Source organism: Schistocerca serialis, chromosome 6 (genome assembly GCF_023864345.2).
Source record: "Schistocerca serialis cubense isolate TAMUIC-IGC-003099 chromosome 6, iqSchSeri2.2, whole genome shotgun sequence".
Taxonomy (NCBI): Eukaryota; Metazoa; Arthropoda; class Insecta; order Orthoptera; family Acrididae; genus Schistocerca; species Schistocerca serialis.
This window is the reverse complement of record NC_064643.1, coordinates 273,636,612-273,656,204: the sequence shown is the minus strand read 5'-3', so window position 1 is coordinate 273,656,204 and position 19,593 is coordinate 273,636,612. Positions and strand designations below refer to the sequence as shown.

At 38.2% G+C, this 19,593-nt stretch overlaps 1 protein-coding gene across 1 annotated transcript in view; it reads left to right on the top strand.

Moving 5' to 3' along the window:
* Positions 1-19,593, top strand: part of LOC126483618 (spatacsin) — a 410,710-nt gene that overhangs the window by 7,287 nt on the left and 383,830 nt on the right. Inside the window, exons 2-4 of the mRNA XM_050106663.1 lie at positions 2,195-2,343; positions 9,203-9,406; positions 9,840-10,044. Of these exons, the coding sequence (XP_049962620.1) occupies positions 2,195-2,343; positions 9,203-9,406; positions 9,840-10,044 (558 nt within the window). The remainder of the gene's footprint in view (positions 1-2,194; positions 2,344-9,202; positions 9,407-9,839; positions 10,045-19,593) is intronic.

Genomic DNA, 19,593 nt, shown 5'->3' with positions numbered 1-19,593 from the left:
TGAGATTTTAAAAGGTCTCTGGATCCAAATAGTTTCATTTAATCGAAGTATGTATGCCTTGTTTCAGACAGGATCCCCCGTTTCATTTGATGTTGACGTGCTATTCCAATATAGTTGGAGAGCCTATGCAATGCTGTTCAATTTTAGGAGGAGTATCAAGTGGACTGAGGCATGAATGGGAATTTGGATGACAAGGAGGGTGTACTGGGGTAGCCCATGCAGTTGTACAGAGCCACTGTGCCAGGGCGGCGTAGTGGTTAGCACGTCTGCTTAGTGAGCAGGAGACCGAGGTTCAAATCCCAGCCATGGTACAGATTTTCATTTGTCGCATCAGTCTGCATGTATACGTCATAGATATTTGTTGATGAAATTCTGGTTCATCCTGTATAGAGCCGATTGAAGAATTGTTTTTAAATAGGTGGGTATACGGATAGTGTCACAGTACATTAACTCCATTATGAAGTATGTTATAAAAAAATCATAGTTTGAAAACAACGGTAACATTCATAAACAATTTGACAAGAAGAAACTACTTGCATTATCCATTTGTGTGTGTTTGTAGGGGGAAGCGAGGTTGCAGTCTTTGGGCCAAAGACTTGCTTGATGTAACTTTCCACGCTACTGCACAGTGCAGAAATTTCTTGATCTTTGTGTAACTACTGTAACCTTCAACTGTGAATCTGCTTACTATATTGCATGTATTATACTTAATACAGAATGTACATAATACAGTATATACATAATACAGAAGTGCTCACCAAAGGATGTGGGAACCAGACTGCTCCAGTAAACACAGTAAAACTTCATTCTTTCAAATCATGTTGCAATGGCCTGCTATTGTAACTATATTGTGCTAAACATTAATTAATTTGTTTTATCTGTGACATAAAAAAAGATAGTACATATTTACAGTTGCAGCCACACACATGAGAAGTTTCTGAAGCACTTGCATTGTTATTTCCTCTCACCCATCAGAATGAATTTATTTAAAAAAAAGGTTTGGATCTCACTAGGCACATGAACTGCACTGAAAATTAAGTTTACTTTGTATTAATGAAAATAGTTTTTGCATTATTATTTTATGACCTAGGTTTTGGGTTATTTTCCCATTGTCTGGTTCACAAAGATGGCAACCAAGCAAACAAACTTCTTAATCTGTTGATTCTCAACTGAAACTATAATTGTTATATTTCCTGGTGATTTTGACGCAGTTACATTTGTTTTCTACAACATTCATTATGATGGCATGTATAATAACTATGAATAAACATACACTGGATTAGAGCTATGTGCTTAGGAATGTTTTTTTTGTCATGTATATATGAATGTAGGCACCAAGGTTCTCCTCCTAATCGGAGGTTGTAACATTGCTGAAAGAGGTGAATAGTTGAATTGAGTTGGCTTATTCAATAGTAAATATGAGGATACCACATTTTTTTAAAAATATTCCTAATAGAACGAGCTTTGAACCCTTCCTCTATGTGTTGGACTTCTACATATATTATATACTTGTGGTTTGGTTTGAGCAATGTTTGGCAAAGGATGAAATTTGGTTGTTTAATCTCCAGTTTCTACGGTGTTTCCTGAGCCTAATACAAATCGACCTCCCAGTTTGTCCAATGTAGCAGCACTGACAATCTCTGCGGATGATCTTATAAAGCCTGCTTTTCATGATGGCCAGTTGAATTGAAGAAATGTCTATCTAATGTCTATGGGACATAGAAAAATACAAAGAAACCCTTTGCCTTTAAAGTGTTGCTTATCTGCTAGATATTTTACACATGAAAGGAAACCTACATCATCAAACAATGAAAAATCCAGGATGGAATAACAACAATATTATGAAAGGTATAGATTGCTACTCACTATGTAGAGGAGATGTCAAGTCACAGATAGAAACAACAAAGAGACTGCTGAAGACCTCCTTCTGAAGTAGAAAACACACACACACATTCATGCAAACAGAAAACACACACACACACACACACACACACACACACACACACACAGATAGTATTTTCTGTAGCCAAAAGTGTAGCTGAAGAGCATGTTAAGTGAACACTGCTCCTAAGTGATAAAAGTACTGCTAGTAAAAGTTTTCAGAAACCATTTGGCTCTTTGTGGAAACTGTAAACAGAATGATACCCTTCAGGTGGACTTGAGGTGTAGTTCATATGTCTTGCTTTATTTTCAGTTTTACATTTTCTGATGATGGAAACCAGATGGCAGTTGTTTACAAACAACACTCTTGTGAAGTATTTCAAATTAATGAGACTAATTTGGAACTGTTATTTGCTGTTGCATCAGATGTCTTTTGTGGATTGCTCTCTTCCTGGGATCTTGGTAAGTGTATGCACTCAAATAAGTGCTATTAAATTTTTTCTTAATTAGAAATAAGTTCTGAGACTTATTTTTATGATTGTGCTTTTGGCAACATAGATATCAAGTGTAAACTTATCATTATTTGTAAATATTATTTTGTGAAAAACTGATTTTTGTGTGTGTTGTAAAGCAAAAGCTTATTAAGTGCTCAGTTCTTGGATTGCAAGTGTGGACCAGCTTTGATGCTGGACCATCTTTCAGGAAAGGCAGTTAAGATGTGATAAAAACCCAATTTGGGTATGAGAGCTTTTTTTAATTTTTTTTAAAGAAAATATGTGTTTTGAATCCTAAATACATTTCCCCACACAATTCACATTTTAACACAATGATTGGGAGAGGACAGACAAACCTGTAGTTCCTGAAGAGGTGCAGCAGCCTTTTCAATAGGTAAAGGTGAAAAATCTGAATGATTGACTGATCTGGCCGTGTAAAATTTAGCCAATATGGCCATGCTGTACTGGTACTGTGAATGGCAGGAAGCAAGAGTCAATATATTTGCTGAGTGAATGCAGCTGTACTGTATGACTTAATGATGACAACTTCCTCTTGGGTAAAATATTCCAGAGATAAAATAGTCTCCCATTCAGGTCTCCAGGACGGGACTGCTCAGGAAGATATTATCATTAGAAAATGCAGATGAGTATGAAAAACAATTCTATGATATTCAAAAACAGTATTAGTGGTGTGATGTCTCACCCAGTCATGTCAATGTAATACGTAGATGTAACATTGCAAAGTGATATGAAATCAGACATGCATGTAAGGTCACTAGTAGGGAAGGCAAATGGTTAGATTCAGTTTGGGAGAATTCTATGTAAGTTTTTCTCATCTGTAAAGTAGACTGCATATAGAACACTTCTGGGATCCATTCTTGAGTACTACTCAACTGTTTGGAATCCCAACATATCAGGAAGGAAAACATAAATAAAATTCAGAGGTGTATTGCTAGACTTGTAACTGCTAGGTTCCATCAATGCACTGGTATTATGGAAATATTCTGTGAATGCAGATGGGAGTCCCTGGAGGGAAGAGCCATTTGTGGCTGACTGTGGAACAAATCTACTGCCACCAATGGACATCTCACATACGAGCCATGAACGCAAGTCATTAGTGAATCTTATCATTGATACACTTTCACCTTAAATTTTAATCCACTCCAGAACAGTTCTTTTTAATCAAGTACTAGGTTCGTAGTCTTCCGTTCTTATTCCTCCCTTCTGGCTTTTGTGCATATCGTGTATTACTCGTCTTTCCTTTAGCTTGTACCAATTTTTCTGAGAATTTTGAACATCCTGCATCATTGTCAAAAACTTTTTCTGGATTGACAAATTCTATGAATGTGTCTAGATTTTTCTTAAGTTTTACTTCCATTATCAAGTACCGTGCCAGAACTTCTTCCCTGGTGCCTTTACCTTTCCTAAAGCCAAACTGTTTGTCATATAAGAAATCCTCAATCTTGCTTTCCATTCTTCTGTATCAATATTGTGAAAAGGAAAGTTGCTACTCACCATACAGCAGAGATGCTGAGTCACATATAGGCACAACAAAAAGGCCTTTGTCAAAATTAGATGACAAACACACACATACACACACACACAAACACAATTCACACACACGACTGCAGCTCAGGTAACTTCTGTATATTATTAATGTCAGCGTCATGGGTGTGTGAGCTGTTAAGCTTATTGTATGATAGAGATAACAGCTATGCAGGAAAAAATAGATTGCTTGTTACTGTAAAGATGAGGCATTAAGTTGCAGAGAGGCACAATTAAATTCACTGTATTATTGGGTCACAAGGCTTCCAAAACTGTGTTCAGTTCTAACTCGTACACTGGGGCCACCTGTTTCTTCCATATTGACTCCCATTTCTTCTTTTATCACATCATCCAACAGTTCCTTCCACTCAGAGGGACCTTCACCTTCATTGTACTGTTTCCACTTACCTGCTCTCACCTCCACATTTAACAGTGGAGTTTCTCTTACACTCTTAATTTAATGTTGATGCTTTTGCTTTTAATTTCACCACAGGTTGTTTTGATTTTTCTTTGCGCTGAATCTGTACTTTGGGATAAGTTTGCTTTGATTTCTTTACATTATCTCTGTGACCATTTCACTTCATCTTTTCTGTACTTTCTATTTATTTCACTCCTAAGTGACTTATGTTGTCTTATTCATGTCTCTTCATGGGAATTTTTGTAATTCATTCCTTTTTGATCAGCTTCTTCTGTTAACCAAAATTTCTGTGCAGTTACATTTCTTGTACATGTATTTGTTGTCCACTTTATGTGATTGGCCTTGTCAGTGATGTACATTCCTTTTCAACTGAACTGGCTTCTGTGATATTCATTATCCCTGTTTACAGCATTAGAGAACTTCAAATGAACTTCATCATCCCTCAGGTCTTCAGTACCTCTTCTGACAGTTCTTGTAAACTTCAGCCCACTCTTAATTATTATTAAATTTTGATCCGAATCATGTACGTGCTCCTGGATATGGCTTACAATACACTATCTTATTTCAGAATCTCTGTCTCAGCCAACCCAGTTGGTATTATGCCATGTCTCCTGACCATTTCTAAGAATACCTCCTCCCCTTGTGATTTTGGAACAATGTGTTCATTATTACTAGCTGAAATATACTGAAGAATTCAGTTAGTCTTCCTCCTCTCTCATTCTTTCCATTGAACCCACATTTTCCCATAACTCTGTTATCTATTCCCTCCCATACTACAGCATTCCAATCCCCCATGATTATTAAATTTTCATCTCTCCTTTGGTGTTGAATTACTCACTCAGTGTTCTTAAGTACTTTCTCTACCCCTTCATCTTCTATTTTTGATGTTGGCACATATATTTGAACTATTATTGTTGGCATTGATTTTATGAATAAATAGTGAGGGGATACTTAACTGAATTGCAGATAAAAGAAATTTATGGCACAATCCGACTAAAAGAAGGGATCAGTTGATAAGACATCTCAAGACATCAAGGAATTTGCAGAAATAGTAACAGTAATATAGAAAAATGTGGTGGATGTAAATTTTGGAGGGAGACTTAAGATGGAATACAGTAAGCAGACTCAGATGGACATATATTGCAGTAATTAAGCAGAGACAGAGAGACTTGCATGTCATACACTAGTGTGAACCGCTACATCTACCAGGTTTCAGACTAAACACTACAACAATTTCATAAAGATCATTTGTATAGATCTTGAAAATTGATTGTGATGGGTACACAAATATCCACGAGGTAAAATGCAGTTTGTAAGACAAGACTGCGTGCTCTAAAATTGAGCGATCATGGCAGATTGAAACCTAGTACAAGATACACACATGATTACTGATCTGTGCCTTTCATAGTTTTTGTTGTTGTTGTGAATTACTTGAGCTCCTACCATGCGCTTATTTGGAACTTCGCAGTGCCATTATGTATTTCCCAACATTTTTGTTAGAATTTTAAACTCTAGTTTTCCTTCTTTAATCACTAGTTATTTAAGCCCCCTGATGGGTCATTTTCCAGCATAATTATGATTTGGAATGTTTTATTCTGACCACAACAAAAAAGAGTACTGTCCGCATGACTTAAAATCACAGCATAATTTGTCCTGCTTGGAAACTGTATCTGTATACAGAGGTTATTTTCATCATCTTACTCTTGACAAAATTGCTGTGTCAGTGGGAAAAAGATGTATTCTATCAAACTGTAACAGTTTAGCAAAATTTCCACTATGGTGTGATTGCCTCTGGAGTTGATCAGCAGATTGTGTTAAATGGCAAGTAACCTGTAATTTTAAGTGGTGCGCTCCCTGCAGATATCTACAGTATTACTAAAGGAGCTGGCAGACAATTAGAGCTCAGTCAGAATAAACAGAAGTGGCAGTAATTTGTCTTTAGTATAACTAGTTAGCAGATCTGGTTAACTGGGAATAAATTGGAGCTTCATACTGACGTTCATCTGGTCATCCGCAGAGTTATCTTGGGAAGTTGTGGGGAAACTGTTGAGTTGGTCATGTGACAAAAAGCAGCAGTTGTGCGATCACCTAGTGCATTCTAATAAACTTCCTGTGGCATACAGAAAAGTGGGTATCAGTAATTGGTTCAGGAACACTGTGCATGTATGTCTAATGCTTCAATGTCCCATCAGTGACGAGTTTATTAGAAACTGAGCATGAGCTTGAATAAGGGGAAAGAAATTGGAAAATGTCCATTTGCCCATTTTGAAGAAAACTTTGCGGCCTCTGTTGTAAGTGATTAAGGGAAACCATGGAAAACCTGTATCTGTTTGTGTGGTCAGATGGTGGATTTAGACCACTGTTTTTTCCCCTGAAAGCAAGTCTAGTGTCTTACACGTGTGTGTGTGTGTGTGTGTGTGTGTGTGTGTGTGTGTGTGTGTGTGTTCACCTCAAATACATCCAGAATGAATAAACAGACAGTGCTTGAATTTCATCTTGACTTTGTGCGGCACAGGTCCATATTTGGCAGTCAGTGAAGTTTCTCTGTAGACATCTTATCCCCCACAGATAAGAAGCCCAGAGTTATTAAGTCTGGTGAGTTCAAAGCCATTTTGGAACTTCAAAATGATGGAACCAACAATCTCCCAGTGTCCTGTAAAGAAGGTCTGTAATTATTTGTGCAGAATGGGTGGAACATCTGTTACGTTGATACCACATAGATTGCGTTATGTCCAATGAGGTGTCTTCCATTAACTACAGCAGCATATCTGCAGGATCTGTAGATACTATTTAGAGTCCCGCAAGGACCAGTAATACAATTCTTGAAAAGCCTGCGACAGATATTGAAAAAACATAGTCATTGTGTATTCCCTTCTCTGAGCCACTGTGGGTCTTCAGCTCACCAGTAATGCACATTCAAAAGACTGATTTGCCCATAATATGTAGATGATGCTCCATTCATAAACAATGTCTTCCATGGAAGTGTTGATTCACTTTGAAGTTTTCATAATCACCATTCAGAAAAATGTAACCGATTTTTGAAGCTATTGCCATGATGCTGTTGGTGTAGTATTCACATAATATGTTGTTGGATGACTCCACATGTACATTCAAGCTGACTCATAGTGATGTGGACTATGCTGTTAAACTGATAGTTGCATTACTCTTATTAGTTGCTAAGCATCTTTTGTTAGTGTATTTTATTCTTCATGCTTCCAGTTTCTCGAAATTTCTGTGTGATGTTTCCAAAGGCAGATTGTGGGGTCTTGACATGATCAAGATTTTTTTTAGCATACAGTTGCACCACTGCTCTAACAGTTTGGTAACATTTGTCATAAATGAGAACCTTGTCCACTCTTTTGACTGTCATATAAGTTTTGAAAGTCTGAATAGCTGCGTAAGCAAGTTGTCTGGTCACTACAGCAGCAGAGCATAGACTGAGAGGCTTCAGGTGGTCATATAAACACACAAACCATATCTGAGCTGCACATTTACTTTCATTTGCTACAGTAGAGCAGATATTTGTAGGCCCCATTTTGTGATTGTGGGACAGTTATTTGTGGCACTGTTATTATATTACTATCTGGTCAAGTTCCATATGTGATGTGATGTTGAAGGTCTCGGACCAATGCTGCAGAAACAAAGTATGTAGTCTGATAAAAAAAGGATGGCATCAAAATTTAGTAGTCACAAATCTTAAAAATTGCTTGTATATACACCACAAAATTTGCCATATTGACTCTTATAACTTAGTAAAAACCACAGCTCAATATATTTACTTATCCTGGACATATTTGGGGTGGTCTCTCTTAGCTCTCTTATCTTGTATATTTATCTCTGTCTATGTGAATGTGATGTAAGAATTTCATAGGTGTGGGAAGAAAAGTGTTTAAAAATGAGTTTAAAATCATGTTTCCTCAGTGTTATCATGATGATCATGCATCACTCAAAATTTTTATGCCATTCTCAATAATAAAATGCTTCAGAGGTAAGAGATTCTCATTTAACTGTTTACTGCATATCTGAAGATTTCTATGAAGTATATTGGAATCAAAGTCTGCATAGATCAGACATACTGTAACATACCCTGAAGTGTTCATTTCATTTACACTGCCGCGGAATATTTAATATTTTTATGTTATTAATTTGTAAATGTGTTCTAGGTTTACAATGACTTTCCGCAATGAAGAAATAGCAGACAAAAAATGGCAGAAAGTGTCTAGAACTACTATTCTGGCACAATAAAACTGCTTAGGAAAAAAAGGTCATCTCCACCTTACATGCCAGTGGCTAATAAGGTTACAATTGTATGCTGTTCACTGTTTTATGGGGAGATAGCAATTGTCAAAATAGAAATAGATAATTGGCATCTTTAATTTGTCAGAATGTATCCAAAATGAAACAGATGTTTCACCTCATGAGTAGGATTTGAGGAAATAAAGCTTTGCTGAGACCATGCAGAATAGCTGTTTGGAATTTCCTCACATCCTATTCAACTCGGAGGCTCCAATTGAAATGGTCTGAAAGCTTCAATTCTGGAAAATTCACTTCATGACCAGAACTAACTGCCTTCAACTACTTCATCACATCCTTGTTTACTTAAAGATATTCATACTTTTAGTGGTTATTACAGTGTGGAAATCAGACACTGCTGTATTTTTGTATCTCTAAAACTTTTGTATTACATTAACAGCTAATATTCATTTTTCGTATTACCACTTTTTTTGTTCACTCTTTGTATTTTCGTAATAGTCCTAGCCAACATGACTTGTATGTGTACAAAAAAATTACCACAAATATACATTTTCCCAGATTTGTTTTGACAGTGAAGTAAATGGGAGCATTTTATATTTTTATTTTTCAGATAAAGGAGAAATAAAAGATATATCTGTGCTGTCATGTGTGAAACATGATATAGTGTTATGTGTTGACAAGAGATACCTTCTGTACCTAACTTGGAGATATCCAGAAGTTTTAAATTTAAGCAAGAAAGTTCACATACCATCCTGCATATATTTTACACAGAGTCGAGATTACATCTTTATTCTTACAGTTGGAGGAAACATCTGTATCCTTTCTCATCAAAATTTCAGAGACATTTATGATTTATTAATTGTATTGCATGTACTTATAAAATGTTAACTATGCGTACCATTGCAATTAAAGCAATTATGTTTAAGTTTGTCTGACGAGGTACTTCCACTGTGATGTTACAGGTACAGTACTTTTCTTTATAACAGCATTGTTCTATGTTATAAAACATACATTATAACACTGCCCTAAATTTTATTGATGCTTTATCTACATCTACAGACAGTAAATGTATTCATAGCCTGAAATCTATTTTGGACGTGTAACATAAATTTGGTAAATCTCTGGAATATGAAAAAGCATATTTGCATTGGCAAATAACTGGCCTGAGCTGTTAAATCAGCTTCTATTATTATTTGTAGCATTGAATCATGTCACCTCAAAATTTGTTTACCTTAAACATATAACAGCATTTTACTCAATTGAAAATGGTCAAAATGTTGGTACTTTCAACATTTATGCTGTGGTGTCCAGCAACACTGAAGAATCGTATCACTTTACTGCAATTAGTGTGACTGGAGATGGAAGAAAAATTGCAGTTGCTGATGAGAAGAGCAATGTTTTCATATTAAATGCTGAAAGTTTTTTCAGAATCAGAAGCTATCAGGAAGAAACGTAAGTTTCATCCAAAAAATGGAAGGAAAAGAAACAATACTTACATTATAATTCAACAGAACATTAACACAATTTTGACTTACAAACGATACATCCATATATTGCAGTATAATGTGCATTGTGTTGTATGTTGATAAGATATACCTCGGGGAATCAAGGGAGACTTATATATAATATTTGAGCCACAATAAGGTGCATGGTAGAGGCTACATTTTTTTACATGCATTAGTGCAGGTGCTGTTTGTTGTTGTGTTGTTGTGGTCTTCAGTCCTGAGACTGGTTTAATGCAGCTCTCCATGCTACTCTATCCTGTGCAAGCTTCTTCATCTCCCAGTACTTACTGCAACCTACATCCTTCTGAATCTGCTTAGTGTATTCATCTCTTGGTCTCCATCTACGATTTTTACCCTCCACACTGCCCTCCAATGCTAAATTTGTGATCCCTTGATGCCTCAAAACATGTCCTACCAACCAATCCCTTCTTTTTGTCAAGTTGTGCCACAAACTCCTCTTCTCCCCAATTCTTTTCAATACCTCCTCATTAGTTATGTGATCTACCCATCTAATCTTCAGCATTCTTCTGTAGCACCAAATTTCGAAAGCTTCTATTCTCTTCTTGTCCAAACTATTTATCGTCCATGTTTCAGTTCCATACATGGCCACACTCCACACAAATACTTTCAGAAATGACTTCCTGATACTTAAATCTATACTCGATGTTAGCAAATTTCTCTTCTTCAGAAATGCTTTCCTTGCCATTGCCAGTCTACATTTTATATCCTCTCTACTTTGACCATCATCAGTTATTTTGCTCCCCAAATAGCAAAACTCCTTTACTACTTTAAGTGTCTCATTTCCTAATCTAATTCCCTCAGCATCACCCGATTTAATTTGACTACATTCCATTATCCTCGTTTTGCTTTTGTTGATGTTCATCTTATATCCTCCTTTCAAGACACTGTCCATTCCGTTCAACTGCTCTTCCACGTCCTTTGCTGTCTCTGACAGAATTACAATGTCATTGTCGAACCTCAAAGTTTTTGTTTCTTCTCCATGAATTTTAATACCTACTCCGAATTTTTCTTTTGTTTCCTTTACTGCTTGCTCAATATACAGATTGAATAACATCAGGGAGAGGCTACAACCCTGTCTCACTCCCTTTCCAACCACTGCTTCCCTTTCGTGCCCCTCGACTCTTATAACTGCCATCTGGTTTCTGTACAAATTGTGGATAGCCTTTCGCTCCCTGTATTTTACCCCTGCCACCCTCACAATTTGAAAGAGAGTATTCCAGTTAACATTGTCAAAAGCTTTCTCTATGTCTACAAATGCTAGAAACATAGGTTTGCCTTTTCTTAATCTTTCTTCTAAGATAAGTCGTAAGGTTAGTATTGCCTCACGTGTTCCAACATTTCTACGGAATCCAAACTGATCTTCCCCGAGGTCTACTTCTACCAGTTTTTCCATTCGTCTGTAAAGAATTCGCGTTAGTATTTTGGAGCTGTGACTTATTAAACTGATAGTTCGGTAATTTTCACATCTGTCAACACCTGCTTTCTTTGGGATTGGAATTATTATATTCTTCTTGAAGTCTGTGGGTATTTTGCCTGTCTCGTACATCTTGCTCACCAGATGGTAGAGTTTTGTCAGGACTGGCTCTCCCAGGCCATCAGTAGTTCTACTGGAATGTTATCTACTCCCGGGGCCTTGTTTCGACTCAGGTCTTTCAGTGCTCTGTCAAACTCTTCACGCAGTATCTTATCTCCCATTTCGTCTTCATCTACATCCTCTTCCATTTCCGTAATATTGTCCTTAAGTACATCGCCCTTGTATAAACCCTCTATATACTCCTTCCACCTTTCTGCTTTCCCTTCTTTGCTTAGAACTGGGTTTCCATCTGAGCTCTTGATATTCGTACAAGTGGTTCTCTTCTCTCCAAAGGTCTCTTTAATTTTCCTGTAGGCAGTATCTATCTTACCCCTAGTGAGATAAGCCTCTACATCCTTACACTTGTCCTCTAGCCATCCCTGCTTAGCCATTTTGCACTTCCTGTCGATTTCATTTTTGAGACGTTTGTATTCCTTTTTGCCTGCTTCATTTACTGCATTTTTATATTTTCTCCTTTCATCAATTAAATTCAATATTTCTTCTGTTACCCAAGGATTTCTACTAGCCCTCGTCTTTTTGCCTATTTGATCCTCTGCTGCCTTCACTACTTCATCCCTCAGAGCTACCCATTCTTCTTCTACTGTATTTCTTTCCCCCATTCCTGTCAGTTGTTCCCTTATGCTCTCCCTGAAACTCTCTACCACCTCTGGTTTAGTCAGTTTATCCAGGTCCCATCTCCTTAAATTATCACCTTTTTGTAGTTTCTTCAGTTTTAATCTACAGTTCATAACCAATAGATTGTGGTCAGAGTCCAAATCTGCCCCTGGAAATGTCTTACAATTTAAAACCTGGTTCCTAAATCTCTGTCTTACCATTATATAGTGTATCTGATACCTTTTAGTATCTCCAGGATTCTTCCATGTATACAACCTTCTTTTATGATTCTTGAACCAAGTGTTAGCTATGATTAAGTTGTCCTCTGTGCAAAATTCTACCAGATGGCTTCCTCTTTCATTTCTTCCACCCAATCCATATTCACCTACTATGTTTCCTTCTCTCCCTTTTCCTACTCTCGAATTCCAGTCACCCATGACTATTAAATTTTCGTCTCCCTTCACTACCTGAATAATTTCTTTTATCTCATCATACATTTCATCAATTTCTTCATCATCTGCAGAGCTAGTTGGCATATAAACTTGTACTACTGTAGTAGGCATGGGCTTTGTGTCTATCTTGGCCACAATAATGCGTTCACTATGCTGTTTGTAGTAGCTTACCCGCACTCCTATTTTTTTATTCATTATTAAACCTACTCCTGCATTACCCCTATTTGATTTTGTATTTATAACCCTGTATTCACCTGACCAAAAGTCTTGTTCCTCCTGCCACCAAACTTCACTGATTCCCACTATATCTAACTTTAACCTATCCATTTCCCTTTTTAAATTTTCTAACCTACCTGCCCGATTAAGGGATCTGACATCCCACGCTCCGATCTGTAGAACGCCAGTTTTCTTTCTCCTGATAATAACGTCCTCTTGAGTAGTCCCCGCCCGGAGATCCGAATGGGGGACTATTTTACGTCCGGAATATTTTACCCCAGAGGACGCCATCATCATTTAATCGTACAGTACAACTGCATGCCCTTGGGAAAAATTACGGCCGTAGTTTCCCCTTGCTTTCAGCCGTTCGCAGTACCAGCACAGCAAGGCCGTTTTGGTTAATGTTACAAGGCCAGATCAGTCAATCATCCAGACTGTTGCCCCTGCAACTACTGAAAAGGCTGCTGCCCCTCTTCAGGAACCACACGTTTGCCTGGCCTCTCAACAGATACCCCTCCGTTGTGGTTGCACCTACGGTACAGCCATCTGTATCGCTGAGGTACGCAAGCCTCCCCACCAACGGCAAGGTCCATGGTTCATGGGGGGGGGAGTGCACGTGCTTTTAACCTAATTCTATCTTAACAATGTCTTGGCAAGCAGTATATACAAGGCTGAGGGAGATAAACAGATTTTGCCTTTGAATCATCATCATCTGAGTGCATCTACATCTACATCCATGCTCTTTGAACCACTGTGATATGCATGGCAGAGTGTACATCCCATTGTACCAGTTATTAGGTTTTTTTCTGTTCCATTCATGTGTGGAGTCCAAGAAGAATGATTGACTGAATGTCTCTGTATGTACAGTAATCTTTCTAATCTTATGCTCACTATCCTTATGTAAACAATATGTAGGGGGTTGTAGTATATTCATAGAGTAGTCATTTAAAGGTGCTTTTTGATACTTTGTTAATAGACTTTCTCAGGATAGTTTACATCTATCCTCAAGAGTCTTCCAGTTCAGTTCCTTCGTTATCTCTGTGACAAATAAACCTTGAGCGCTTGTGCTTCCCTTCTGTCTATGCATTCTATATCCTGTTAGTCCTGTATGGTATGGGTCCCACGTACTTCAGCAATTTTTTCGAACTGATTGCAAGAGTGATTTGTAAGGAATCTCCTTTGTAGACTGGTTACACTTCCCCAGTATTCTACCAATAAACTGAAGTCTGCCACCATCTTTACCCAAGGTTGAACCTATGTGATCATTCCATTTCATATCCCTACAAAGTGTTACTCCCCAGGTGTGAGTTGGCCAATTCCAACAGTGACTCATTGATATTATAGTCATAATATACTACATTTTTTGTTTTGTTTTCTGAAGTGCAAAATTAATCATTTCTGAACATTTAGGGTGACTTGCCAATCTCTGCACCATGTTGAAATCTTATCAAGATCTGACTGAATACTTATGCATCTTCTGTCAGACAGTACTTCATTATTAATAAATGGATTGTCTGCAGATAGCCTGATTTTACTGTTAATATTGTCTGCAAGGTCATTAATATACAACATGAACAGCAAGGTTCCCAATACACTTCCCTGGGATACACCTGAAGTTATTTCTACATCTGACAGTGACTCTCCATCGAAGATAACATGCTGTGTCCTCCCTACCAAGAAGTCCTCAATCCAGCCACAAATTTCACTTGATACCCTATATGATCATACTTTTGACAATAAGCGTAGGTGCGGTACTGAGTCAAATGCTTTTCGGAAATCTAGAATTACTTCATCTACCTGGTTGTCTTAATCCAAAGTTTTCGATACGTTATGTCAGAAAAGTGCAAGTTGTGTTTCACATGATCATTGTTTTCGAAATCCATGCTGGTTGGTTCTGAGGATGTCATTCTGTTCAAGATACCTCATTCTGTTCAAGATACCTAATATTGAGCTTGGAATATGTTGTAAGATTCTATAACAAATCAATGTCAAGGATATTGGACAGTAGTTTTGTGGATCACATCTACTAGCCTTCTTGAAGACAGGTGTGACCTGTGCTTTTTCCGAGAACTGGGCACGGTTTTTTGTTTCAGGGATCTGCGATGGATTATAGTTAGAAGAGGGACTAACTCACTGCAAATTCAGTTCAGTGTGTGACAGTGTGGAGCTTTGTTCAATTTTAATGATTTTAACTGTTTCTCAACACCACTGACACTAATACTTATTTCATTCATCTTTTCAGTGGTACGAGGATTAAATCGGGGCAATTCTCCTGGGTCTTCCTTTGTAAGGGAACATTGGAAAGTGGAGTTAAGCATTTCAGTTTTTTTCTTTGTTCCCTTCAATTTCAGTTCCTGTGTCATTTACTAGGGACTGGACACTAACTTTGATGCCACTAATAGCCTTTACATATTACCAGAATTTCTTTGGGTGCTGTGAAAGAGCACTTGACAATATTCTGCTACAGTTGTCATTGAAGGCATCATGCATTGCTCTCTTAATAGCCAAATGTGTTTCACTCAACGTTTCTCTATCTATAGCCCTACACTTTGTTTTACACCTATTATGCAGTAATCTCTGTTTCTTTAGAAGTTTCTTTGCAGTGACTATACCATCGGGGTTTCCTCCCAATGTGTGACTTGTCCTTTTGGGTACATATCCATCCAGTGCATGGTCAACTATTTTTTTAAAATATGAGTCAGAGTTCCTCTGTATGCTCCTTCCTTGTGCTGAAAGTTTCAAGTTCCTCATTGAGATGTGACATTACTGATTTTGTATCTAGCTTACTGAACATGTGTGTCTTTCTGCTTGTTTTAGTTATCTTTTTTACTTTGATAATGATTGTTGCCACAACTGCATCATGATCACTGATACCAGTTTCGATGTGGACAGCCTCAAAGAGGTCAGGTCTGTTTTTTGCCATTAGATCCAATGTATTTCCATTGTGTGTGGGGTTCCTAACTACCTGTTCTAAACAAGTTTCAGAGAAGGCATTTAGTAAAGTTTCACGGGGTGTCGTATCATGCTCACCACTAACAAAACTGTAATTTTTCAAATTATTTCTTGGATGATTAAAGTTTCCACCAATGATTACAGTATGATTGGGGAACTTACGTACAAGCGAACTGAGGTTTTCTCTAAAGTTTTTGGTTACATCAGGACATGAGTCTGGTGGATGATAGAAGGATCCAATTATCATTTTATGCCCACCCCTAATACTGAATTTTTCCCAAACAGTCTCACAAGCCGCTTCAATTTCTGTCTTGGTGGATTTGAGTTTCTTTTCTACTGTGACAAATACACCACCCTGATTTCCCATTTGCCTATCCTTCTGATATACAGTTAAAGTTTTCCCAAAAATCCCTCTGCTATCAATTTCAGGTTCTTGTGTGATGTACCTCAGTGTTTCAGTTACTTTCTTTTGTGAGGGAAACGAGCTTGAGGCTATATAAAGGGCCCTACTTTGATAACATGTGATGACCTTTGCTGTTTTGAACTAATATGGTCCCACACACTTGAGCTATGTTACAGTATAAACTGTGTAAGTGTTCTGTAAGCAATCAAGTTTGTAGACAAATTACATTTTTCTGGTATCCAAAGATACATCAAAGCTTGTCATTTGTTTTATTTACAACTGAATGTGTGTGATCATCCTTTTAATATCCTATCACAATGTTATTCCATGGCATTTAAGTGACCTGCCTGATTTCAGATGTCACTCACTAATTGTTTGGTAACACATAATACATTTTTATGCTCTATGAATACATTTATTTACATAAAGAGCATAGTTGACAGCATTTGGATAAATTTAATCAATTTGCTGATGACTGAGAAAGATGACTTAGTGGTTACCACACTGGACTTGCATTCGGAGGATGATGCTTCAAACCCGCATCCGGCCATCCTGTTTTAGGTTTTCTGTGATTTTGACAAATCACTTCAGGCAAATGCCAGGATGGTTCCTTTGAAAGGGCATGACCAACTACATTCCCCATCCTACCTTAATCCGATGGGACCAACGGCCTCGCTGTTTGGTCCCCTCCCTCCAAATCAACCAGCCAACCAACTTCCTGAGGGCAATAGTTTCAGTACTGATGTTAGATTCAAATAATTTAGGAATTCAGTGAATTATTCACAACAGTAGTTGAAAACAAAGGGAGGAAAAATAGATCATCAGATCCATTAGATTAATTTTGAAAGGCCTCATATATTCCAATAACAGAACATCTCTTTTGCCACTCAGATGTAAGGGAGATCTCTGAAATCAGGAGGTTCGTGCAGAGCAGTAATGTGCCAGCTATGATGGCCTTTCAATCAAAGAACTGAAATCTTCTGCTGCAATGCAATCAGTCAAACAATGGTTTTGAAAACATGAGTATCCTATGTCTTTGTCTCCCTCTTTCTTCAGAACTGAGGTGTCCCTATCATAGTTGGGTCTGAATGACATCCAAATTTTGCAACCTTCACCTCTCTATCCTTCCTCCTCTATGAATAGGAATTGACTGTTTCAAATCTAGGTATGATGTTTTTTTTTCTATTTACTATTAGCAGTAGTTGAAATTTTGCCTCCTTGAACATAAATGTTACTCAAGTATTTGTGTCCTTGTCAAGTAAGCATGACACAAACATGGAACAAATTCAGAGATGTGTTGGCTGATTGTTTCTGGTCAATACAGCGCACATGAAAATATACAATAGATGTTTAGAGAACTTAAATGTGAATTTTTGGGAGAAAGGTGACATTGCTTTCACGAAACCTTGGAGAAAGTGTCGAGAACCGTTATTTGAGAAATATTTTGCTGCCATCATCTGACATCTTTTTAGACTGAACATAATTTAATGTTCTTGCTAAAAACATCAACCACAAAAAATATGTGCTTTTAGTTATCAGTGGTCCTTACAGGTTAATTGGCTCCAACTGCTTGGTATTGTCTTCAGATTGCTGCAGAAACCTGTCCCACATAGGCATACTACAATTTACCGTATAATGGAGATGCTCACCCCTACCACTCCCTGCACTTCTACCTTCTACACGCTTCCTAAAGCCCATAAACCCAACCACCCAGGATGCTCCATAACGGACGGTCACTGTGCCCCCACTGAGAGAACATGTGCTCTCGTAGGCCAGAACATTCAGCCTATTACCCGGAATCTACTCTCCTATGTTAAAGATACCAACCATTTCCTCCACCAACTCTCCACAGTTCCTCTCCCTATACCACATGGTGCCCTGCTCATCACTATTGATGCCACCTCCCTTTACACTAACATCCCTAATCTCCATGGCCTTACTGCTATTGAACACTACCATTTCCAATCCCCGATGGATTCCACACCAACTACCTCCTTCCTAGTCACCATAACCAACTATGTATATCCTCACCCACAATTACTTCTTCTTTGAAGGCATTACCTACAAACAAATCTGGGGTTTGGCTATGGACAGCATCATGGCACCGTCCTACGCCAACCTATTCATGAGCCATCTAGAGGAATCCTTCCTAAACACCCAGAATCCTAAACCCCTCACTTGGTTCAGGTTTATTGATGCAATCTTTGCGATCTGGATCGAAGGTGAAGATACCCTATCCACATTCCTCTGGAACCTTAACAGCTTCTTCCCTATTTGCTTCTTCTGTCGCACTCAAACCAACAAACCACCTTCCTGTCATCGTAACTTCTGTCTGCTTCACATCTCCTGTGCAGCAAGTTATGTAAATTTAAGTATTAGCTGTGTTTTTCTTACTTGTCACTTCTTTTTCTGTGTGTTTTTGCTTTCAGGAAGCTTTAATTTTCGAGTACTAGTAATATTGTTCCATAGATTTTGTGTTTGTTTTGAATACAGTCAGAGAGAGTCCCTTTAGTCAGCTGTAGTGCCAGTACTGCCAGTGTCATTGTAACTGCCGTCTGCTTGACATCTCCTGTGCACCAAGCTACATAAATTTAAGTATTAACTGTGTTTTTCTTACTTGTCACTTCTTTTTCCGTGTTTTTTTGCTTTTAGGAAGCTTTAATTTTCGACTCCTAGTAATAGTGTCCCATAGATTTCGTGTTTGTTTTGAATACAGTCCAGAGACAGTTGGTGCTTATTTTCATTGTTTCCAACAAGAAGTGTCTAGTAACCACAGTTTAGTCAACTATCAGCCACCTTTAGTGTATTAGCAGTCTAGTTAAAAGCTGATTATTTAACTCTCTACAGTAAATTGTTGATTTCTTAGGATGTACAGGATGTGTGACTGCTGTGTACGGATGCAGGAGGAGCTGGCCACTGTTCACGAGCAGCTGAATGTGCTGTTGGCCGCGGTCAGCCATCTTCAGACTGCTGCCTTGGAGTGCAGCGGCAGTGGGGAGTCTGGTGCATCGCATGGTACACCCCAGGTGTTACATGCTTCACCCACAGTCCCTGCTGTCGAAACCTCTTCGTGGGTACTGGGCGCGGTTGGGTCACCCTCTCCTCAAGGGGAGTGTGGGTTCAATGGCGTTTGCTTCGCACGAGGCAGAGGGTCAATGTGGAGGCTGGCCATGTGGTATTGCCCGCTCTGCCTGTGAGTGGACATGTGACCGTTCCTTCAGCAAGGTCCGAGCAGGCACATGGAGAGGGGTTTATTAGTGATTT